The sequence below is a fragment of the Mchenga conophoros genome, linkage group LG3 (assembly GCF_057382185.1).
Source record: "Mchenga conophoros isolate Kocher_MC1m ecotype Shallow Benthic linkage group LG3, M_conophoros_male_GT1.1, whole genome shotgun sequence".
Classification (NCBI taxonomy): Eukaryota; Metazoa; Chordata; class Actinopteri; order Cichliformes; family Cichlidae; genus Mchenga; species Mchenga conophoros.
The window spans coordinates 33986725-34011598 of NC_140528.1; the positions used below are offsets into that span (position 1 = coordinate 33986725).

The 24874-nt window shown below is 43.6% G+C and overlaps 2 protein-coding genes across 4 annotated transcripts in view; both read left to right on the top strand.

Moving 5' to 3' along the window:
* The window catches only part of trappc1 (trafficking protein particle complex subunit 1), a 2769-nt gene extending 2110 nt beyond the window's left edge, over positions 1 to 659 (top strand). For both annotated transcript variants that reach the window (XM_085258156.1, XM_085258147.1), the window contains exon 5: positions 318 to 659. In XM_085258156.1, the coding sequence (XP_085114282.1) occupies positions 318 to 446 (129 nt within the window). In that variant the 3' untranslated portion in view covers positions 447 to 659. The remainder of the gene's footprint in view (positions 1 to 317) is intronic.
* Positions 660 to 3354: 2695 nt separating this feature from the next.
* Positions 3355 to 24704, top strand: LOC146578300 (voltage-gated potassium channel subunit beta-3-like). 2 transcript variants are annotated; one of them, XM_085257946.1, is made up of 15 exons: positions 3355 to 3426; positions 4485 to 4791; positions 13615 to 13658; positions 13745 to 13782; positions 14476 to 14555; positions 14955 to 14999; positions 17082 to 17126; positions 18114 to 18157; positions 19954 to 20040; positions 20346 to 20431; positions 20601 to 20721; positions 21742 to 21836; positions 21956 to 22076; positions 22145 to 22233; positions 22630 to 24704. In XM_085257946.1, exons 2-15 carry the CDS (start codon positions 4493 to 4495, stop codon positions 22720 to 22722), a joined length of 1287 nt encoding a protein of 428 aa, XP_085114072.1. In that variant the 5' UTR covers positions 3355 to 3426; positions 4485 to 4492; the 3' UTR covers positions 22723 to 24704. The 2 variants fall into 2 exon arrangements, with proteins under 2 accessions (XP_085114072.1, XP_085114080.1); XM_085257954.1 differs by lacking the exons at positions 3355 to 3426; positions 4485 to 4791 and adding an exon at positions 6483 to 8243.
* The last annotated feature ends 170 nt before the right edge of the window (positions 24705 to 24874 follow it).

Consider the following 24874-nt stretch of genomic DNA (forward strand, 5'->3'; position numbering starts at 1 on the left):
TTTTTTTTACCCAGAATTCATTCACCTGAAGGGTTGAGCTGACAGATTTCATTCGTCACATATTAACGTTTAATTCTTTAGTTCAGATCTTTGTGTGTTACAAACTTTACTCTTCAAATGTTGACGTGTGTTTTTTTTAATCTTGTCAGTTTGGTTTTGTTCTGAATCCAAAGGGACGGGCTATAATATTAATAATAATCATCTGTGAGCTGCTGTTTTCTGTCTGTGCTAAACAGGAAGTGTTGCAGGCTTTATTGTGAGAGAGACTTACACTGTGTGTGTGTGTGTGTGTGTGTGTGTGTGTGTGTGTTTGTCAGCTGTACGTGGAGCTAATCGTGAAGAACCCGGTTTGTACATCCACGCAGACCTTGGAGAGCGAGCTGTTCAGCAGCCGACTGGACGCCTTCATCAGAGCGCTGCCGTACTACAGCCCACGAGCCGCCTGAGCGTCACACACACACACACACACACACACACACACACACACACACACACACACACACACACACACACACACACACACACACACACGTTCACAGTGAGAGTTTAATGTATTTATTTTGTTCTTTCATGTCCTTGGCAGGAAGTTTTGTCTTTTGAATTAAACGTATATGAAGCCACTCTGACCTTTGACCTTTAATAAAAGCAGCTCTGTGGAACTTCCTGGAAACTGTCGTTACTCTCTGCTGATGCTCACACCCGGAGTTTATGATGATGTCTCTGCAGTGATCCCTGTGTGCACAGTGCTGATGGTTTAAACTGTGCTGACTGGGTGGTACCACTGGGGGGCGCTGCTGCTGGCTGTGAGCTCACGAAGTGCAGCACAGCAGATAAATTGAGCCTTTGTGAACTCTGCAGAAGTACACTGCCTGAGGGAATTACCCAGAATGCATAGCGCAGACTTGCCCTCTGACCCTCGTTATTGCGTGTAGCGTTATGTCTGTCACGTCACGTGACTCATAGCCTGTGTGAGGGATGTGAGTCTGTGAACATCCTGCTGATAAACCCAGAGTTTGATCCTGTAACAGCTGAAGAAATCAGTGTGAATGATGGTGGAAGCGCTCGTGTGATCGACCCTCAGAAACCAGCTCTGATTGAACACACACAGTTAACATGTGAGTGATGTAACTGGCCTGAGGTCTGCTGACTGATTACCAGCTGGATTCAGTCTGAGCTGACCCCGCCCCCTCCACATGCTGTCCTTCAGCTGTAGGAAGCAGCTCCGATACCGGAGTCTCCATCAACACCTGAACACTTCGCCTGACCTGCTGAACACACGACTGTGGACAAAGAAGACCTGATCAGTCAATCAATCAGAAACAACCTGCTGAACCGCCTGACTCATCAGACAAACACACAGCTTCTATCAGATGCTTTTGATCATTTTTCAAGTGCATTGTGGGTAATACAAGCAGAGGCAAAAATTAGGCGGAGCCGCAGATGAAGTGATGACATCATCATGATTGGAGTGTGTGTGTGTCCACAGTGTAATCTCTAATCCCACTGAAAAACATACTGCCAACAAACAGCTGGAAACACACACGTTGGTCTTTGCATACATGTGAGGACCATCTTGCAAACAGTCACGAGTACAGACAGACAGTTGCAGACAGATGTGTGGACTAGGAAACATGTTTATGTAGCACTTTTGTATCCATCATAATGTCCTTACATGTAGAAATGTCCTCACTACAGTGACTAAACCCTGTCCTCAAGAAATCTTTCAAGTCCCCACTTCACAGGGATTTCTGCCTTTAAGTGGGGACTTAAAAATGTCCTCATAAACAAAAGTCCCTGGTGTATTCAGATACAATGGTCCGTGTTTCTCCAACATCTGTACGGTTCTTAAACACTGATCTTTGTGCTCACAGAGAAATCTGTGCTTTTGTTTCTTTACAGGAAAGTGTCCAAGAATCTAAAAATGTCCTCAACTTATAAAGATTTCCTCTCCTTGTCCTCACTTTGTAAAAATAAACTAAGATTTAAAACACTTTACTTATTCTCAAACTCGGTGGATTCCTGTGCGAGGCAGGAATACAATCTGATACAATCTGGATGTTAAATCTAAAATCAAGCAGGTGTTGTGAGCTGGTAAAGATTTCCTGTGTGTGTGTCAGAGCAGCTACAAACTGCAGAGGCTGGTCAGGATCCATGATTTATCCACACCCATTCAGCACAGCCGCAGTCCTTTGGATGACCTCTGTGTCAGCAGATCGAGGTCAAACAGGTCTGTGTTGTAACTGAGACACCGAGTGTCAGTGGGATCACCTGTGTAAACGAAATATAAATACAGGACTTAAACTGTGCTGATTAAACACAGGATTCAGGTGTGACTGAGTAATATGGACACATGCAGTTCAGTATTAAAGCCACAGAAACATTTATTTACCCTAAAATGTCTGAGTTTACAACACTTTAAATAACGTGTGCAGTTACTGTGACTCAGGTTAACATCCCTGCCCCTGAAAATGGTACGGTCCTTTGCCAGGATTGTAATGTGGAAAAAAACACTGTTAAACGTGCAAAACTTGACCTCACGAAACAAAAAGTATCAGTGTTACCGTCACAGGAATCACAACGAGCAAGAAAAATCAGTGTGAGCAGGTGAAACAATTTCCCTTCACTCGTCTGAGATATAACAATCTGTATATAAAAATAATAAAGAGATAATAATTTCCATCATGTCCTGCGGCTGGCCTCCTCATACGACCTCAACCAGCTCCTCTCGATGTGGAGGAGAGGAGGGGACATATTAAGGCAGCCGTAAAACCCCACCCTGTGGTCATGGGGGTTTCCCTCAGGTGTCAGTGAACACAGGGCTATTATAACTTCTGTGTGTGTGCCGTCTCTGCCAGATGTTTGCATCTCAGGGTTTAAAATGAAATCTGTGGACAGCAGGTGGAGGCTGCTGCCGCTCGGACAGATGATGTGATGGATTACACACAGATGAAGATAAAAGCACAACAGATGTTTACAGATGTTTCCTCCACCGTGTGTGTACTGTTGTATCAGACACACGTCACTCGAGCTGCTGCTGTGAAGGAAGCCTCGGCTTTATGAACGTTTAGAGGACGCAGGAACACAAATAGGTTAATCCACTGCTGCGTGGTGCATTCAGGGCCTTCCCTGAACCAGGACAGGTTGTCTATCTCACTCTACCACTGTCCTCTCTCTATTTAAAAAGACTTAAGTGTGTGTGTGAGTGTGTGTGTGTGAGATTAGAGCTAGATACATGAGGTTGATGGGCAGGACGCCATGTTTAACATCTGTACTCAGACTTTTGGTTTTTTGAATCAGACAGACATGATATCTGCTCTCTGATTGGTGGGATCAGGCCAACGGGATTAATATGAGAGCAGCAGCAGGGACACAGACAGACAGATGAAGGTGGACGGACGCTGCGGGCGACAGGAACCAGACAAACAGGTACGACATGCACATGCTGTAAAACTAGCTTTTTATCATTAAAGGTGAAGTTTGTGTGTAGAGCACAAATCAGGATTAAACTGACTGTTAAAAGTAGACGAGGATCAACAAAACTGTTTGACAAAGCAGAAAGTGTATCTAGCTGTAAGGGTCAGGTCAGCTACAGTTTGAGGCAGACATGAGTATAAAAATAAGTTCTGTAAGCAGGTATATGCACTACAGCTAATGTGGAGTCTATTACAGATTGATATAATTCCAGCATCTGAAGTGACGCTGTAATCCTGAGGCAGCTGCTGCTGGCATCATCTACACAGCTCTGATAAATGATTGTGTGTTTGCTGATGAAGGAGAAACATGTAGAAATGAAACTGTAGAGGACCAAGAATGGAGCCCTGTGGGACTCCAGACCCTAAACTGAATACAAGAACCACAGCAGCACCATCTGTTGGCTTGTGGTAACCTCATGACAGCGACCTGTCATTTATGGAGTAGCCACAGCCTAGAGCAGAAGACAAAAACATTCTGCTGGTATTAAAACAACAGCCAGGAATAGCAGGGAAAACCGTGAAAGTCTAAACTGCTACATTGGAGCTCAGATGTGTAAATTGTGTTACAGCGAAGCAGGACATCATCCATACAGGTGTAATTTTATTATTTTTCAAACTAGAAAGCTGCTGTACTTATCCTTTGTTACAAATGTGTGACCCATCTGCATCGTTATGTGTCAAGAAGGTACATGCACGATCATTTTAAGTTTGCTGAAAAAGCTTCTGTATGACAGGATGTTCTTGTGCCAGAGTACAGAAATCAGAGACTCAAACGTTTAGCTTTCTGTTCTGGAAGTTTCTGTACCCTGATTGTCACAGTGTCTTGGATAGACCGCATTTGCAGGAAGGCTGGTAAGACTGTGGGATCAGTCACTGTAGCTACACACAGGCAGCATTTTGCAAACTTGTAAATTATACATCTAAAGCCTGGAACAATAAACGAAACAATACCACACAGCTAATGGGTTCCTGGGTTAAATTGCTGACTTAAGGCCTGTTTTATCATTTCAGTGTCAGCCATGTTTGCGGGTCGGGCGTCAGCCGCAGGAGCCGCTGGACCCTCAGCAGCCGTAGCAGGAAAAGCTGGAAAGTTGTCAGTGGAGGAGCTCTATGGTTTCAGCAAGAAGCCCAAAGTAAACAGGGGGATTTCTGGGAAAGCAGAGAAAACGGAAGTGAAGAAGGATGTGAAGGAGAAAGATGAGTCGGTGTTGGCATCTCAGATCCTGGAGGCCGCCCGGAGGCTGATGGAGAGGCGACGCCTTGAGATCTACCTGAAGGAGTGTGACATCACCATGGAGCAGAGGGACATGCAATACAGGTGACATAAAAGACAGGTGCAGTAACACGGAGTAACCACCAGAGGGCACAGGCACACTGAAACACATAATTTGAACCACATGGCAGTTTGAACTGGTTTTACTGGGCTACAGTGATGAGCTGGTTTTAATGTGAAGATAGCTGAACTGGTTAACCTGGAGAGCAGCTGTTACTGGTCAGACCGGTGTGTGGTGTCCTCCTCGGCTCACTCTGATTGGCTCCTGGAGCTGCTGAGTCACATTTCTGTTATTAAAGACTTTCTGCTCCAGTCGTTTATCAGCTCGGTGTGTGTGTGTGTGTTCAGAGTGAGCGCTGCATCATCCCTGACTTCAGCTAATGTTATCATATATAAAACTGAAACAGTGTAAATATGTGAGCAGCTGGCAGCAGCACGCGAGCCGATACCTGATCAATATGTCGATGAACAGACCAGTTTGTTCTGCAGACCGAGGTCACGCTACATTACCAAACACAGTCCTGCCTGTGTCTGACAACCTTCTGTAAAATCATTGGGTTTCAGTACAGAGTGATCCTCAGTGAGAGAACAGGTGACAGACGTCCATGTAAACCTCATTAAAAAAACAAAATAAGCTCAGTGTTTCATCAGATTTCCACTGGGACGTCTCCACTGGAGAGTTAGTGCCACTGGCTAAATACTACACCCAACACAGATGTTTACATAATAATAAAACAGTAGAGGCCAGAAATCAAATCACTCAGAACTACACTCTTCTTTAATGGCAGCTCTGAATGGGTTTGATTTTTCCATCAATGTATTTTTATTAATAACTGAAAGTCATCAGACCACTTAGCATTAAGCTGATAGATTTCCAATGAAACCTCTAACAGAAGAAAAAGAAGTCAGTTTTTCCAGTTTTGAATTGTATTTTCTATGGATGCTCACTGTAATAAAAAAGAAAAAATATGTCTAAACGTGTCTTAAACCTGTAATAATCTAAAAAATATATAATATGGGAACAGAGATGTGTTATTTTCGAAAAGATTCAATAAAATTAAAATAATGTTTTACAAAAATAGCGTGAAAAATAATAATGATAATAATAAAAAAAAATAATAATCATTACACCTGACTTAAGCACTTAAATTGGACAGATTTGAAATAGGACTTCTGAATGAAGAATTAGTTAAAATTATTTATCAGCTTTAAAAAATATATTAATGTGCTATTTTCAAAATAAACACTGAGGAAAAAACACGGCTTTTCAAAATAAACACTGAGGAAAAAACACGGCTTTTCAAAATAAACACTGAGAAAAACCACGGCTTTTCAAATAAACACTGAAATTTATTTACTAATAATAATAATTATACTAATAATTCTAATTCTGCGTAGGAGTGATGATGGCAGAACAAAAGCTACTTTTCTTACTATTAAAACACAAACAGACGAACAGACAGAATGCAGGCAGAAACCTTCGTTAGTAAACGTTAGCGTGTATGTGACGGGCTGTCTCTGCTGAGAGGAGCCTGCAGACAAAGATGAAGGTTTGATGATGATACTTCCTGATCGCTCGGAGGTTCGTGGAGCCACTTTTCTGTGGTGAAGTGTTTGTGATGGAGCAGGAAGAGATGGAGGCAGCGCCTAAGTGTGCAGCTACTCTTGTAATCCACATTAGTGACACCAAACCTTTGGCCTCGGGCGTCCTGCCGAGTCTGCACTCACATCTAATGCACTGCTGCAGCGCATTTATGAGCGCACACGAGTGTGTCCGATGGAGGAAGAGGAGTGGGGGAGGGTCTTCATCATCTTGTCATGTGCAGGAAACATCCTGAGAAATTAAACCAATGCCAAAAATCAACTTTCATCAGGGATACGAGAAGGGTTCATGTGTCTTCTTCTTCTCTCAGTTTATTTGAGTCCTCCAAGCTTCAGGAGCTTGTCTTGTAGTTCCTCCTGCGGCCACAGGTGGCGCTGTTTTGTTATCAGTGACAGCAAAAACAAGCAGCCATGATGTTTGTAGTTTTTTTTATGGACTTGTAATTTCACTGAAAATCTGAAACGTTTCTTATTTGTCCATGTTTTCTCTTTTGTAGTAGCTTTCCCCCGTTTTTGCTTCTCTCGGGTTGTCTTGTGCTAGCTTTGTGACCCTTTGAGGGCATGTGTAGTTGGAAAAGTCCCCTCCATGTAACTGTATGTGCCTTTGAGGCATTTAAATCATTTTTGTTTTTTTTTTTATCATTTTTAGACTTAATTGGCTTTTTAGGACCCTTTATGAGTTTTTACATTTTTTGCTGTTGTTTTTCCTAGAGGTTGTTTTTGTTGGGGGGTCATGTTGTTGTTGTTGTTTTTCTTCATTTCTTGCATCAATTTGATTCCCTTTTCATGTTTTTCTCCTTCTTGTTTCTGTTTTTGTTGGGTTTTTTTGTCAAATTTGTTCCATTATTGTTTGTTTTTTCTGTCATTTTTTATTTTTTCACAGTTGTCTTTTTGCTTTTTCCTGCTTGCGTCTATCTGCTGTTCAGCAATCGCTCTCCGGGGTTTAATAGCTGATGTATGAGGGGACATTTTTAATTCTTTTTCTTTGCAGGTCGCGATTGCCTCTTGCAGGCATTAATCTGCATGTTTCTCATTAAATGCGATGCAGATGAAGGAGGCTCAGGTGTGCTGGGGCTGTAGGTGAGATCCTTCAGCTGCTTCCAGCTCGCTAACATTAACAGCATGTTTCCCATGATGCTGTCTGACAGTAGCAATTATCACAGTGCTCTCTGCACAGTGACAGCCCTCGCGCTCCCTCTCTCTCTTTCTTTGTTGAATGCTCGCTCGGCCAGTGTGCAGCCAACCAGCTCTGAATAATGACAGGCGGGGGAGGGGCTCCCTCTCTCCCCCTCTCCTGCTCAGCGGCACAGTCCAGAGGACGGACGGACGCCCAGTTCTTCTTCCTGCGTTCATCTCTGCATCGCGTTCCCTCGTCTCTGTTTCTTCTTCTTTGTTGGGACGCTCTTCATCATCTCCTCCTCCTCCTTGTGCTCCCGGGGCTCCTGCTGTGGGACGGTGGTGTCCGACAGACGGACACACTGAAGGAAAGTTGATTGCATCTCTTTGATTGGCTGATTGGCTCAAACGCAGCGGGTGGACTCAAACTTGACATCCCACTCATGAATTCTTTCCATCGTAACCATAGCGACTGGCATCCTTGGCGGCAGCGGCGGTCTCCTCATCATGCTTTGAGACTTTAGAACTCTTTGTATAATCATAAGGTTCGTTACCGCGGCAATCAGGATGCAGGTGTCCATAGCATGTAACATGGGAGGAGGTGGGGGCGGTGGAGGGGCCAGCGAGCACCAGCTGAAGGAGCGGAGGGCGGCGGCAAACACCAGCAGCGCCCCCATCTGCCAGGTAAAGGTCAGGGCCGAGCCTTCGGAGCGGAACACCCTGCTAGGCCACGCCCACATGAAGGAGGCCCTCGGGCGTTATAGCAACATGAAGTACAGGTGAGGCAGTGAGAGTGACACAAAGAGGTGGTCATGTGACCCGACAGGTGCAGAGCGTGACTCAGGTTCATGTTTCATACACGTGTGTGTGTGCGTTTGTGTACCCGGGGTCGTTCTGTCAGGACCAGCAACAACGAGCTAGTACAGCAAACCGATCAGAGATATTGATCCGCCCCCTCCCTGGCATTGATTCTATATTGCTGATTGATGCGTTTGGTAGAGCCGATCAGGTGACATGTATGTAGTCTGAATACTGATTAGTCGGGTTAAATATTAATGGTCTGAAGCCAGATATTGATACGAGTGTGCGTCTCAGGGCGACTCGTCTCTCAGATATTGATGACTCAAAGCGAGGCTCAGAATTGATCCTGATTGAATATTGATGAATTCATCGTGGACTGTGACCTGGACTCAGGCGTTAACATCAGTCACCATAAACATGAAGCACATGCCGTGAGCTGACACCAACCTGGGCACAGACTCACGAGTACCTCGGACGTCTGCTTGACTCACTTTCAGATTATGACTCACATATGAAGATCAGAGCTTGTACCAGACCAAGAATAAAATGGACGTGGACATAAATCTAACACCAGGACTTCATCACTGACATAAAAGGGTCCCATCTAATGATTTTGTCAGGATTTGCATTTGGACATGAAACTTTGGATGTTTATTTGACATGACTATTGCTGACTATGATTCTCATGTTAGCATTGAAAGCTTGGTCTCAGGTACTAAAACCGATGACTTAGAATCTCCGTGTCTTTCTACCTGTTGATCCTGACTTCACGTACATCAATGACTTGATTTTGACTGAAGCACAAGTGACTCGGACTCTACTGACACTAACCTGGGCCTTAATGTCTCAGACGTGTGCATGAACGTCTATGATTTGGACTCAATCAAACATATAATATCAATCACATTTGACTTGCCAGTTTTCTTAAACGTGATTATTGAGGACCTGGACTGTCACAGCCAGAGCAAGACTGACGAACTCAGACCGGAGCTCACACGTAGGCACAGAAATGGTTTACAAGACTTACAATGAAGCACGTTATTGACATCCGGCTATGAAGGAGTATTGATGATAGTGTTGCTTGGTTTCATGTCTTGGGCTAAGACTACATTTTAAAACCAGTGGCTTGGATCTGGTATGAATCCTGTTGTCTCAAGATGAAAAATGACTTTATTTGAGAAACAAGCTTGAATTATGCGTCTGCGGGAAATCAACGACAAAACTCAGGCCATAACTGGAAACTCCTTTTAGCCCCATATTCTTCCACGTCACCTGACGTGAGCCTCCCGAGAATGCGGCTAAACGCAGACTCGATGCAATGACTGGATGATTTGTGAGGTTAGAGCACTGGGTTAAAAGAGGTTTCCACTTACATCACAAGTTACAGTATAGATTTCCTGCAGAAGTCTAAATCACGCTTTGGTTGTGGACTTGGACTACATGCATGATTCACTTGACTGTAATTGATTTTAGACTTGACCCAGACTTGGAAATAATGCCTTTGAACTGCATGATAAACTCTTACTGTGTGCTGACTTGTTTGAAGACGGTGGAACGAACTTGGACTCTAATATGTATATATATCAATTATTATCTATTTAACCTGACTTGTACTTTAATGTAATCTATCTGATGTGCACATTGTAAACAGCTTCTGTCCAGTAATTTGGTCTCAGACTGCGTTTTTTAAACTGCTGACTTTAATCAGGACTTGGGTTGTAATTATTGTTGCTTGGATGTGTCCTTAACTTTAGGCTTTACTCCTGTAAAATAACTCAATGAAATACTTGAAGTGCAGTTTTTAAAAACTGCTGGATTGACCTTGAATTTTAATGTGAATTTGGATGTTTTCAGCTCAGACGTGTTCCTAGACTTAACTTTAACTTGGACACTAACATGAATATGTTTTCAGCTTGGACTCATATTTGAGTCATCATTGATGATTTCAGACTCGACTTTGAATTCGATTGTTGAAACCTCAATGAGCTGGTGTAAGACTTGGTAACTTGCATGTGAATCTTGTTTTCTTGCCTCAGACTTAGAGGTAAATGTCATGGATTTATACTTATTCCACTTCGATGTGAGCCTTTGTTTGATCTCGAACACAAGCGCCTCGGTCTTGGATGTGAATGAGTGTTGCAGACTTGAATTACTCGAGTCAGTTTACGTGTCAGACTTTAATTGAGTCTCTTTCTGTTCGATCACTGAAGCGTGTCGCTGGTTTTCAGACTGGAGGTCATTTCATCAGAGCCAGACTTGAACAGAGGGAGGTGGAGGTGTTTCTAAAGCGGCCGGCTGATGTTTGGATGTTTGTGTCTGGCTGTGTTTGGTGTGTGAAAACTGTAAATGTCAGTAAAAACACAGCTGATTGGTCAGCTGCTGCTGCTGTTGGGGGTATTTTTAGCAGCGCCGTCTGAAGCTGCTGTTTGTGGTATTTTTTATCCTGACATGAAACATGCGCTCCCTCCCTCATGTATGTTCTGTACCATCTGCACAGCGTTAATCAGCCTCAGCTCTGTGACCTCTGACCTCACACTCATGTTGATGAATGTACAGCGAGTTTGCTTAAATTAAAGGCACTGCTGTAATCACACTGTGCGATAAGTTGATTGGTTTCGACATAAAGCTTTAAATCATGCTGACTGATGACCACAGCTCCCATCATGCACTGCTGCTGACTCCAACAGTGACTTTAAATCTTCCTGCTATTGCTCCCTAAATGCAGCGGCAGCAGTCCTCATTAGCCTGGCTGCAGACCTCAGTCTGCTTTATTGCCACTGAGCACATTAACAAGGTGATGACCAATGAAATCACGTGGAGGCTGTTGATGCTGCGTGTGGTTTATATGTCAGGCTGATACAGTGGTCATCACTGTATCAGCCTGACAAGAGCAACAAATCAATTAGACGCTAACGCGATCAAATCATCGATAAAGCTACAACGCTGACCGTCTGCATACAAAGCTAATGTTGGTATTTAATGCAAGTGAAAGATCTCAAAATCCCTTTTGGGGTTGGATTCAGCATAAAGCTGCCTAATCAAACATGCGGAGCTACCTGCTGCCGTACCTGCTGTTCCCAACTGTTCCTGACTGTTCCCGACTGTTCCCAACTGTTCCTGACTGTTCCCGACTGTTCCTGACTGTTCCCGACTGTTCCCAACTGTTCCTGACTGTTCCCAACTGTTCCTTACTGTTCCCAACTGTTCCTGACTGTTCCCGACTGTTCCTGACTGTTCCCGACTGTTCCCAACTGTTCCTGACTGTTCCCGACTGTTCCCGACTGTTCCTGACTGTTCCTGACTGTTCCTTACTGTTCCCAACTGTTCCTGACTGTTCCCGACTGTTCCTGACTGTTCCCGACTGTTCCCAACTGTTCCCAACTGTTCCTGACTGTTCCCGACTGTTCCTGACTGTTCCTGACTGTTCCCGACTGTTCCTGACTGTTCCCGACTGTTCCTGACTGTTCCCGACTGTTCCCAACTGTTCCTGACTGTTCCCGACTGTTCCCGACTGTTCCTGACTGTTCCTAGCTGAAACTAGCATCTTTCTCTGTCCAGGACAATGATGCAGTCCATTTACCCCTTTAATGATCATACAGACTGAGTGGACTTAAATACATCGGAGCACGGATGTTTGAACTTGGGAATGATGTCAAACCCGAGTTAGTGTGTTCCAGATAAAGCGAGGAAACACATGACTTTTTAGGTATCACCAGCAATACATGATAACACTCATTTGTTTTGCACTTAAAAAAACATCAGTGCAGAACATTCATAGAGTCTGATCAGTGCACTGCTTACTTACTGAGTCACAGGTATGTAACGGTAGAAGTACACCTTAAAGTTTTGGTACTGTTGACCTTTAGTGCCGCCATCTTGAATTGTTAACTTGGAGCTGTTCTGGCTTAGTTGGAAATGTGAGTTGATGGGACTTTCCAGACTCCATTTCTGACTGGGAGCTCAACTTATTCTAGCCCAAAGTGGTTTTGAGGAGTTACAGTAAAGTGAAGCGCACACAGTAAACTGCAGGCAGAGCTGATTCTTCTGCCTGTACTCAGATGACAGTATCTTCAGAAGGCTTCATGCTCTACATCAGCGGTCCCCAACCCCCGGGCCTCAGTCCGGTACCGGTCCGTGAGTCGTTTGGTACCGGGCCACGAGAGTTGAGGCTCAGGTGTGAAATGTATAGTTTTCAGGTTTTTTATCCATTTTTAGCGTTATTTTGTTATCGTTTTTATCGTTTACTCTGTTTTCCTTGGTCTTTTCACGTGTGTTATGAATAAATTTTCTTTTATTCGGTACCGGTACTAGTTTTTCTTTGTTGTATTTATCCGCGACACCTTAAAGGCCGGTCCGTGAAAATATTGTCGGGCATTAAACTCATCCATGGCGCAAAAAAGGTTGGAGACCGCTGCTCTAGATCAAATATACCCGTAAAGCTTGTCTTCTCTTCTTTCTGAAACCATTTAAATCTCTATGGCACAAATGCTAACTGAGTTACGGTCATTTAAAGAGTGCTTGTAAAATGGGCTGATTTAAAAAAAAAAAGAAAGAATACTGAGGAGTCTCCATGAACTTATTTTGAACATTAATAAGCAATCACCAGCCATCTCACGTTTCCAGCCAGCAGGCCCATGAGGTCGCTGCTGTGGTGCTCCTCAGAGACTCACCCTGTGGCCATCCCAGCTCCGCTATCTTACCGGTGATGATAGAAGTCTTTGTTCCTGCTAAGGTGGATTTCTGGTTCAAGTGTCTCTGTGCTGAGCTCTTTGAGGCTGCAGAGCAGAACAAGAACTGCTGCAACAAACTGAAGACCAAGAAAGTGGAATTTGAGTCCACAGGATGTGAAACTCAATGAAAAACAACAGCAGCAGCAATAAGAACAAATTGATTGTTAAACCATTAAAAATAAGCACTAAACTTGATCGAAACATCAGTCAAACTGGAACCATGAACACTGATCAGTGCAGTGAAGTATAAAAGAAATTAAACCTTTTTAAGTTCTAAATGTTTACGTATCAGGACATAAATTAAACACTCTGACCTAAACACAGCCTCAGATGAACACATGACATATTACACCGTGTCATCATTTATTTAGCAAAAACTGAACCATGACTGTGTAATATGAATCTGGAGACACAAACTACAATGATGCGCATGTGTGTGGAAAACAGATCCATGTAGTTCTATAAAACAGCATTTACAGTCTGCAAACGATGTTCTAATTGTGCCTTTAAATGATGCATAAATAAATGAATTTATTTGTTAATATAACAGGAGGGTTAGTCTGACTTCCTGCTGGTGTAATGATCCATCAGTGGACCTGCTGATTTGGTTGTTTTGCAGGAATCTTGGGAAATCTGGGCTGAGGGTGTCCTGCTTAGGACTGGGTGAGAGCTGCAGCAGACACACACTGTAAGCACATTTCCATATATCCAGCACACACAGTCAGTGTTACTTTTTTCTGTCTTCACAGGAACATGGGTGACATTTGGTTCTCAGATCTCTGACGAGGTACGAAGTGTTGGTGTGTTTGTTTACCTACACAAATGTGGACCTGGCTACTGCCACTCACCAACGGAGGACCTGCAAACCAAAAGGGTTCAGTTAAAACCAAGCTACAGGATGTCTAGTGAATTTATTTGAAGTCAGTATATACTTTTAACGTGGCTCTTCTAGGTTTGACCTTTTGCTGCCATTTAAAGTTCAGCTGTACTCTCCATATATCTATTATTGTCAGAGGTGTATTATATGCAACAATTAATTTATTCAATGATGAAGCGTCTGTGATTATTTTGGGAATATTTGAGTCACGTCAGCATGTTTAAATGTTAAAAATAATATAGTTAAAGCAGCTGTACTTTTATAAGAACGTCTTTAACAACTGCTTCACATCCTTTCATGTCCATTTTTGGCTCCACTGAAGGCGACCGAGGCTCCGGAGACAGGAAATCAAAGTTCCTGCTTGGAAAGTTTTGAAGGAAAAATCAAAAAGCTGTTTGTCAGGTTTCATTTTAGTTTGAAATTACATTAAAAAATAGATTTAAGTTATATTTCCAAAGAAACGAGGTCCTCACTTGGTCAGTGCAGACAGACGGTCCACTGTTAGTAATGTAGGGGTGTGTGTGTGTGTGTGCTAAATGCATGAACACATATTACATAACCACTTCTGCAGATCTGTGCTTGTATTAATGTGTGTGTGTGTAGATGGCAGAGAGCGTGATGACGGTGGCGTACGACAGCGGAGTGAATTTGTTCGACACAGCGGAGGTTTACGCCTCGGGGAGGTACAGTACCGACTGTCTGCTCGTCTGATCTCAGCTGGTTCCCGTCCACCTCGCTGCACCGCACCCTTAATTAGTCCATAAGAAAGGATGTATAGACCGCTGCAGGGCGGCTGCATGGACACAGTGGAGGTCGCCGGGGGGCGTCGCAGAGTGCACGTTAAAAAACAAAAACCCCCTCTGCCTCTGCTCTCAGAGACATGAAACATACATGTAAACTCTGAACAGCAGATTCTATTTATAATAAACCCTCCAAGTTCTTCTCTCATAAGAGTTTCTTTGATTCAGCTTATACACAAAAGATGAATTATCTTAAAGAATTTTTAAGGTTAAATGTCTTACATTTATAAGATTGTCTGAAATCTGGATGTAAATCTTTGATTGTGTGAGTTTGTGTTTCAGGGCGGAGACGACTCTGGGAAACATCCTGAAGAAGAAAGGATGGAGGTAAACCAGCTGGTCACTGTTAGCCTGTGTTATGTTCTTAGTCTAGGCGAGTATTGAACGCAACAAGAAGTTGGCCCACTCACACTCCACCCAAGCAAGAACACAAACAACAATATCTTTTAAAGTGCTAAGCAGCCATTTATTTTCTTCAGCAGTGAGCAGTGCCAAAAATAACAAACAAAACTCCCTAGTGGTCCCTACGCTTTCCTACACAAAATGAAAACCAAACAAAAGACAATTCACTTACCGAACCTTCTAAATGAAAAACAGGAGAAAACGTAATCAACAAAAATGGCTTCTCACGCCTACTAGGCTGCTGCAGTGAAGGATATATACAAGGTGAACAAAATACACGATTGCTACTTGACAAATCTATTTACAGCTATTTACAAAATTGAAGTACTAACGCCAGACACACACAAGGTTATGCTTGCAAATCACTTTGTCAAAGAAACTCTACACAGCAACGAATCAAAACAAAGGTTCTTTGTTGGATGGTGGAGGTTAGGAGAGAGGGAGCCAGGTGGCTGTGATCTGGTAGTTAAGTACTGGAGGTGATTAGCCAATTATCCAATCCAAGGACTGGAAGAGACTCCACCCAACTACTCAGCAGGCACGCCCAGGTGTCCACCTCCTAGGAGAGAGGGAAAAAAACCCATAGCCATCCTCTGGTGGGAGGAGTCACACAAAACAAACACTGCCAACATTAGATCATAACACCTGTGAGAAACCAAGAAAAACAGGATGTAAACTGGACATATGACCAGTTTCTGAAATCATTTCATTTATATCAACAATGTTTGGGATTGAGAGATTCTGGCTTTAAAACTGGTGAAATAATATTTTACCTGTTTTTACATTTTTTTTTAGTGTCTCTTAAATATTTTACTTTGATTTGATTTATTTCATTGTGTATTCACTTCATCATTTTTCTGGGATATAAATTTTGTATTTAAATTTATTACAATTTGTTAGATTTTTTTAGATTTTTTTAGGTTTGGAAATAATCTGTAATTAATGGAAATTATGTTATTTTATCTCATTATTCAAACGTATTTATTTCTTCATTATTTTAAAAAATACGATTAACATAATTTTTTACAATAAGAATTATTAAAAAAGTTAATTTAATAATATTTACTTTGAATTGTAATTTTATCAATATATGTTTGGGATATTTTTCGTTTCTGTGATTTCTTACATTTTTAAAAATAACTGTATTGATTTAAAAGAAGATATTAAGTCTATACTAATTTCAGGGATCTTTTGATCCATTTTTTTAGCTTATGCTTAATTTTAATCTTTATCCTATTTAAAATTTTGAATTCGTATTGAATTTGTAGTGAGTGATTTTTCTAACACTAAATCTTTAACAGCAAAAATTAGAGAAGTGACTATATTATGATGTCATATTGTATATAAACATGTTTTTAAAGTAAACTGAGAGCAGTTTAGTGCTGGAACATAAATAAGTGAAACATATGATATTTTATAACGTTGGGTTAATGATTTAAACATTGTGTCTGACAGTGAAGCACAGAGCAGCTGCTACAGTAACCTTATTACATGTTAGCATAAAAACCAGCGTCCAGCTAATGTAAACACAAAAGTTCAGCATGACTCACATTAACACACGCACGCACGCACACATGCACGCACACACACACACACACACACACACACACACACACACACACACACACACACGCATGCACACACACACACACACACACACACACACACACACACGCACGCACGCACCCACACGCACGCACACACACGCATACACACACACACACACACGCACACACACACACGCACGCACGCACATACACACACACACACACTGCTGTGTTTGCGAGGTGCTGCTGGACCAAACTCCCAGAATAATAACGTGTGTTTTGTCTTGAAGACGTGTTGATGTGTGACTCAGCAGATTTTCCTTCCATCCGTCTCCTCCACCTCATTTTAATCTCCATCGTTTCCTCCCCTCCCTCCAACCGCGCTCCATCTCTCACACTGACTGATGGCGGTGCAACAGCAATACCACTGAAATAACTTGTGTGTGTGTGTCTCCACCAGGAGGTCCAGTTATGTGGTGACCACTAAGCTCTACTGGGGCGGACAGTGAGTGATGCTTTCATATTACTATAATCACGAGTGCCTGCACTGTTCTCAGATCAGCTCTGACTGCAGATACATCAGACTGAAGCTGTGTGAATGTGTGTGTCACAGGTGCTTCTGCACCATAGGTCAGTGAAATATATGACTAGCAGAAAGACTCGGTCGGAAACACTGAAAACTGGAACAGCTGAAGCTACAACGACTCAGGAAACAAAGATGTAGCTTACTGTTCATGACCACTGACAACAGACTGTATATGAAAGATGGGCTTCATGCTATATGATTGGTTTAGGTCAAGGCGGGGGCGGGATTATATCAGGAATCAGCTCTGAACTGTTTTCTCTAGGGGTGGAGGACAGACTGATGGATGAGGTCTGTCAGGAGTCTCTGTGGGCAACACTGAGACCTGTGGTGAGAGTAGGGAGCAGGTGGAGGAGAGCCTGGAGAGGTGGAGGTATTCACACAAGGAATACGTGTGTGTGAATGAGAGGGAGACGGGTGGAGGAAGGTGCAGGAACAGGGGGAGTGAAGGTGGGGGAGTCTACTAGGGGTCAGGGCAAGAAGAAGGTGAAGAAGAGAGACACGACAGGGTGGAGTAGGCAGAGACAAGTGTCGGAGCGCCTCTCCATGCACTGGAGTGTGACAGAAGGAAGCAGCAAGAGTGAAAGAATTAACGATTTAAAGATGGAGGTGAGACCTGCTGCAGCCGAGGGGAGCTTTGTGGAGGACATGCAGACGGTCGGTGTAACAGAGGACCCTGAGGTCGGAGGAGGTGTAGGCAGGCGGGCTGCTGTAGCTCCCCCTAAAGGAGCAGCTGAAGAGAGAAGAAGAGATTAGTGACAGTAACAGTGTCCTCTCTGCACTGTGACCACATGAGATTACAGACGCTCACCGTCAAAGTCACGTGACTGTGGCGTGTTTAACGTTTCAGTTCTTCTGTGAGGTCATCACCGTGACATCACCGTGACGTCACTGTTCGTTTGTTTACAGGGCAGAGACGGAGCGAGGGTTGTCGCGGAAACACATCATTGAAGGTAAACCCCCTTCAAACACATTGTAAATACCCTCCACACCATTTGCACACTTCTCCTACATTACCCAGAATCCTCTGCACATAGTTCATACACAGCTCTGAATGGTGTGGAGGAGCATCTGTCACACAAACACAGCACGCTGAAAAACTCGAGTACATTTACTCGGATACTCTGCAGCTCAGAGTCGCATGTGAGGAGGCGGAGCGAGGCGGAGCGGTGAAAAGTCAGAGACTAATTACTGTCAGCGGTCAGTCAGTGTCCTCTGTCAGCTGCTGGAGGTCGTCGAGGCTTTAAGAGGCTCAGTCACACCGAGACAGGATTAGGAGTTACACACATTCACACACACACATTCACACACACACACACTGAGCAGCATCAATCATCCGTCCCACTGAAAGCTGCTAACAGCTCAGTTCACTTAAATCACTCTCTGAAATGCTAAGTGCTAAATTTACCCCTGAGAGCGTGGCAGGAAGTCGCCGTGATGCTGACAAACCCTCATCTTTGATGAACGTCTCTGCAGCAGCTGCTCACAGACACTCGCGGCCTCGTGGAAACCTCCAGTTATTTATTCATCTGCTGGAGCAGCAGGACAGTAAACGCACCGCTCGTGCCGCTGATGTAAAGCCTGGTCCAGGCGTCAGACTAATCTAGCAGCAGCTCTGCTTTTATGATTTGTCCTGTAAAAGCAGGAAGTCCTAACGTTCTCTGGAGGTTTTCTAAAGGACACAAACATGCTCAACCTTCACACAACAGTTGGTACATTTGTGGGCGGAGCTACAGTGGCTGCAGAAAGGAGGTGGAGCTTTCTCCAGGGGCCCATCTGTTAAAATGTTACACCTGTAAAACAGCTGGTATACACGACAGAAGTGAAAGAAGTATTCGGAGGCTTCGTGTCTTCATGGTTTAAACATTCACCTCACAATCAGAGGATTGCAGGTTTGATCCCGGTCACACGTGTGCACGACTGTCTGTAAGGGAGCAGCTGAACACAGCAGCTTCATCCTGTTTGAGCAGAAAGTGCAGCTCGTCTGTTTTCTGCAGCACTTTGAGGATTTGTGAGCGCACAAACATTCTGAGTGTTACAGCTTAGCTGGCACGTTGGTGATGATGTAACACCACAGCTGATTGATAGGGTCAGACCACAAAGACAAACTGCTGGACCTTCACAGGGTCCGGTTCTTTATGTTGGACTACACTGGCTGTGTTTGAATCGCTCCTCACAGATGTGCCAGCAGCAGAATCTTCCTGTGCTGATCTTTTAAGTCTGGATAAAGTAGCAGTAATCCAGGACGTCGAGCCTTCGCTGCGCTGCTGCTGAGCGTCATTCAAACCCCCCGAGTCCTCCGAGCGTCCTCCACGAGGTCGTCTGAGATAATTCCTGCCGTCAGCTCACACCAAAAACAGTCATCAAAACAACAGCAGAAACAACAGAAAGAGCAGACGCAGGTTTCCGTGGAGCTGTCAGAGATGCACACGCTCACAGCGTCCCTGCTGACGGTGCAGGTGGAGGAGGCGCCCACCACGTTTCCCACGCACCTCCAGCTTTTACACCAGCAGAGCATCCGATCACTTTCATGTGCAGCGCTGATCAGAAACACAAAATTCAGCGTCTGCACGAGAGAAAATGATTCAGTGTGAGCCATACGGAGGCCCGCGAGGGCCAAACGCACAGATGCTGCAGGGCTGAGTGACAGCTGCACTTTGTGTCCTTCAGGCTGGAAATAAAACTGATTTCATTATTTGATTGAATCATGGCGGCATGCTGAGAATGGCCATCTGCGTGTGTGTTGCAGGTCTGCGCGGCTCGCTCTCCAGGTTACAGCTGGACTATGTGGACATCGTTTTCGCCAACAGAACGGACGTGAACGCGCCGATGGAGGGTCAGCGTGCACAAGCACACGTGCACAAGCACACGTGCACAAACACGTGAACAAAGTAGCTCCACATGGAGACAAAATACAACAGTATTTAAAGTTTTCAGTAACTGAAAGCTACAGCTCATCACGTTTAGTGAATGAAACTTTCTCTGCAGCAGACAAATGTAAAAGTTTGAAATGGAACGTTATCTGTCTCAGTGCGTTCTGTCTAACCACGATGAAAACATCATTTTTCCTGTTCTGGATGAAGCAGAGCAGAGAGCCTCAGTCTGTGTGCAGCTGGGACTCACTGGTTTCTCTTTTTGCAGAGATCGTTCGAGCCATGACCTTCGTCATCGAGCAGGGCATGGCCATGTACTGGGGGACGTCGCGCTGGAACGTGGTGGAGATCATGGTAACACAACTCACAGCTGTGGGACCTGCACAGCTTTACTCTGAGCTTTGACATTTATGTTCCTGATACTGTATATTAAAATAAATAGATATAGACAGAGATGAGCTTCTATCTAAGGACAGATTCATTAACGAAACACCCGAGTGTGTCTCACCTGTGTGTCCACCAGGAGGCGTACTCCATTGCGCGGCAGTTTAACCTGATCCCTCCGGTGTGCGAGCAGGCCGAGTATCACTACTTCCAGAGAGACAAAGTGGAGCTGCACCTGCCCGAACTCTACCACAAGATCGGTACACACACACACACACACACACACACACACACACACACACACACACACGGTTTCTCAGTTATCTCATCAGTGTCTGAGGTTTCTTATAGAAAGCCGAACACAGAACTGTGATGATCGCACAGTTACAGGACATGTCTGCTCGGCCTTATGAACCACGTCCTGCATCATCAATGTAAACAAGGAGCAGTCTGAGCTGCAGCAGACTGGAGGAGCTGGACTCAAACCATCAACCCTTTGAGTAGTAGACAGCTGCAGTGTGCAGGTCTGAAACACGAGTCAGTGCTAGAGTGCATTAAATATGCATTCCTCTTTATGACCAGCAGGGGGCTCTGTAAACTTGTCCCTGATGTGTTTCTGGTCTCCAGGCCTTACTAAATAAAAAAAATCATGTTCAGTTTGGAAATTTGGTCTCATTAGAATCAGGAAGGAGGGTTTTGGAGCTCATGAGCTGACAAGTGAATGATGACGGTGGTTTTACTGCCAATTTCAAAACATCACCCTGGTGAAAGCTGTCAGCTCGAGGCTCGTCTGGCTGCTTTTACCTCGTCCAGCTTCCACTAACTTCCAGCTGTGGTTACATTTATGTGACAGGACGTTTCTCAGAGGGGCCGGAACCACCCCTGGCCACCTCTTTAGCTGTGGTCCTGGTCACACACTGACCATCAACCTGCTTTAATCTCATCTCTTTGATCTCATCGGCCAGGTAGAAGGCTGACCTGCGTTAAACACTGTAGTGGGAGCTGTGGGAGCTGTGGGTTGTGTGGGAATGTTTACTGTTGCTCACAGGTCACTTTGACAGAGTACAGCTGTGCGATCAGCGGTTGTGTGTCTGTTGTTCTGTCAGTAGCTGTCACTGATGAGCTCTCAGGCTGGTGCGATGATGAAATGTTGCTCTGTGTCTTTAACTGGACGCTGAGACCCAGCCGAGGTCTGTGGGGACAGCAGCTGTTCAGGTCCGCCTCTAAATTTAGACCCGTTTAACAAAAGTGCTCCAACATGAGGTCTGTGTGTCTGTCAGGTGTCGGAGCCATGACCTGGTCCCCGTTAGCTTGCGGCCTGCTGACGGGCAAATACAACGAGGGCGTCCCTGAGAGCTCCAGAGCCGCCATGAAGGTACAAGCAGCACAAACACCATCAATCAGAGCTCGGAGCAGCACAATGAGGCCATCTGTTACCCTGCTGATCAATACGTGTGTGTGTGTGTGTGTGTGTGTGTGTGTGTGTGTGTGCAGGGCTATGCTTGGCTGAAGGAGCGCCTCTGCAGCGATGAGGGGAAGAAGCAGCTCAGCAAAATCAAAGAGCTCCACCTGCTGGCTGACAGGCTGAACTGCACGGCTGCTCAGCTGGCCATTGGTAATCTTACAGCACCACAAGTGTGTGTGTGTGTGTGATATTAACTGATGTCTCTGTGTGTTTGCCAGCCTGGTGTCTCCGCAGTGAAGGCGTCAGCTCGGTGCTGCTCGGCGTCTCCAACACAGAACAGCTGCTGGAGAACCTCGGCTCTGTCAGGGTAACAACGTGGCACTGAACCTTCACCTTTGACCTTTAACCCCGAGTACACGTTACAGCTTCTGGGACGTTTCTGAGATCTTCAAGATCTGCAAACAGCGAGGGAACATCTGAGGGAACTAATGCAGATTTAGCCTCAGTCTGGAATAAACAAATATATATTTGTTTATTATGACGAGATGGCTGACTGAAGTTTACAGTTTCTGAATAAACGCAGAATAATAAACAACAGCTAAAACTACAGCAAAGACAGAAATATGACAGGAAGTTCACATTTTAAATAAAAAATCAGCTGTTAAAGACAAAAAATGCTGCGATAGCAGGAAACAACCAGTCAGAGGTCCAGTCTGAGGCCTGTGATTGGTAGCCACTAACCACTTCCTGTTCTGTCCCTCAGGTGCTGTCTCAGCTGACTCCGCCCCTCATCGCCGAGATGGACGCGTTGCTGGGCAACAAGCCAAGAAATGTGAAGAAGGAGGCGAGAAGATGAAGATGAGGAAGAGTTCAGACTGTAGATAATCAGAAATATTTATTCTTGTATTAATCTTCACATCTTCATTAATACAGTAAAATATTCAGATGGATAAACTGTGACACGAAAACAGTTAAAAACAGAGAAAAATAACGAGAAGGTTTGAAGCTGGTATCAAAGGAAACTTTTATGGTAAAACCATTAAAATGTAAATATGTTTGTTTCCTAGTTAATCATGTAGGGATTTATGGAAGTTCCTTAATTAAACAATGTTTGTGAGGAGCTGCAGAAATAAAAATCTAGATTTTATGAAACTGTGAAACACATAAATATGTATAACAATAAAACGTGTATCCGTACAAACAGAAGCACAAACTTTTTTCTAGTTAGGAAATAATAACTTGGTTTTATTTTGTAAACAATCACAAATATCACATGAACGTAGAGTTTTATTTTTATATATTACTATAATTTTTATCATCACATATTAAGCCCCGCTGTGAATTACATCCTTGTGTTTTATGATTTTTGGAAATTTATGAAATAAAGGCACAAGTAAACTAAATTTAAAATTAATGTAAAAAACACAATCATGCTTCAAACTTCTCACTCCAGGTAAATATATATAATAAAAGTATTTTTATTTAATCCAGAGTTCTTCTTTTAGGCTTTGTTTTTTGGCATTCACAGGCTTCCGTATATCAATAAGCGCTATTTGTATTTCAAAATAAAAGCCTGCTCCTTAGTACTCTGTACTGAAAATAATTTTATGAGTATATTTACTGTGAAATTGGAAATGTGTATTTTATGAATGTAGCTGCTGCTCCCTCCTGTGTGTGTTTAGATAGAGAAGACATTTAACTCAGTGGTGCTCAACCTGAGGAGACGGGACCTCTCAGGAGTCAGGACCTCCTCACATCTGGAACATCTTGAAGGAAAGGAGTATACTTTCCATCCTAATTAAAGCAAACGCAGTAAGATTAATGTGACTCAGTGGAGGTTACAACATGAACAAAACACCAACAAGTGAACTTTAACCAGGTAGCCGACAGGTCTTTGGTCTCCTGATAGGTGGATGTGAAGCTGTGTTAATCAGGGTGTGAAAATCAGAAACACCACCTGTGCACCGGCTTCAGTGTGGCTGATGTTTGACTGGAAGTCCCTTTATGTTCCTCAGTGTGCTGTGAAGCTGCTGGAACTTGGTTTTCATTCATGTGGCGTCTATAAAGATGGAGGTAAATCTGCTGAATCTGGAGGGTGGAGACTGTTTCCTGTGTCACTGAAGGTTCTCCGTCTGATGCTGGGAGTAGAGCTCATGTTGCAGATCCACCAGTGCGTGCTGGCAGGAGGACAGATCAGCTCCATCAGCTGACACAACAAATTCAAGTCAGTTTGAAGCAGACGTTGATGTTTGCTGTCAGTCTGAGGTCAGAGGTCAGACTGGGCTCTAGACAGATCTGAGCATATCAGCTGGGGTAAAAATGATCCAGAGGTGCACGAGAAGAAGATCAAGAACATTTAACCAGGTGTTTATTCCTATGAATCAGACCTGCTTCACATGGGCTCTGTGTGACTTACGTATTTATGTAAACCTGCTGATCAGGCTCAGAGTCAAAGTCAGTAACAGAGACAAACTGCTGGAAATATGTAAAAATAAAATCAATAGTAAAGCTCATCGTTGGTGTTTATTACCCACAGTTTATAATCAGAGTTGGTCTTTTAAACACTGAAATAATCAGTATTAATTTTCACTGCATAATTCAAACATTCATAATCAAACCAGTCGAGTTTCCTGATGTTTCCACTCTGCTGGAGCTTTTTGACCCAAGCTCAGTTTATTATTTCAGTTTCACTCTGATCAGAAAAATCCAAATTATGCTGTTCTTTAATGAGAATAAAAAATAATAATAAAAATGACCCTTTGAAATAAATACTGTGAGTACCTACACAACATTTATGTTAAAAATATGAAATAATGTGTAAAATAAACGCTGTGATTCATTATTTTTTTTTTTTTTTTTTTTTTTTTTTCTTAAATGACATCAGAAACAGCAGTATGCGACATTACGTGATGGCAGAGCTTCAGTTCATCCTTTGTCATTTTTTTTTTTTTTTTTTTTTTTTTTTAATAAATAGGACAGGGGGAATGAATGAGAGAGAGAGGGGGAGA

Coding starts and splice junctions, on each gene's coding strand:
- LOC146578300 (XM_085257946.1), top strand. CDS start 4,493: ATGTTTGCGGGTCGGGCGTCAGCCGCAGGAGCCGCTGGACCCTCAGCA. Junction 4,792..13,614: donor CAGAGGGACATGCAATACAG/GTGACATAAAAG, acceptor GTTGTTTTGCAG/GAATCTTGGGAAATCTGGGC. Junction 15,000..17,081: donor CTGAAGAAGAAAGGATGGAG/GTAAACCAGCTG, acceptor TGTCTCCACCAG/GAGGTCCAGTTATGTGGTGA.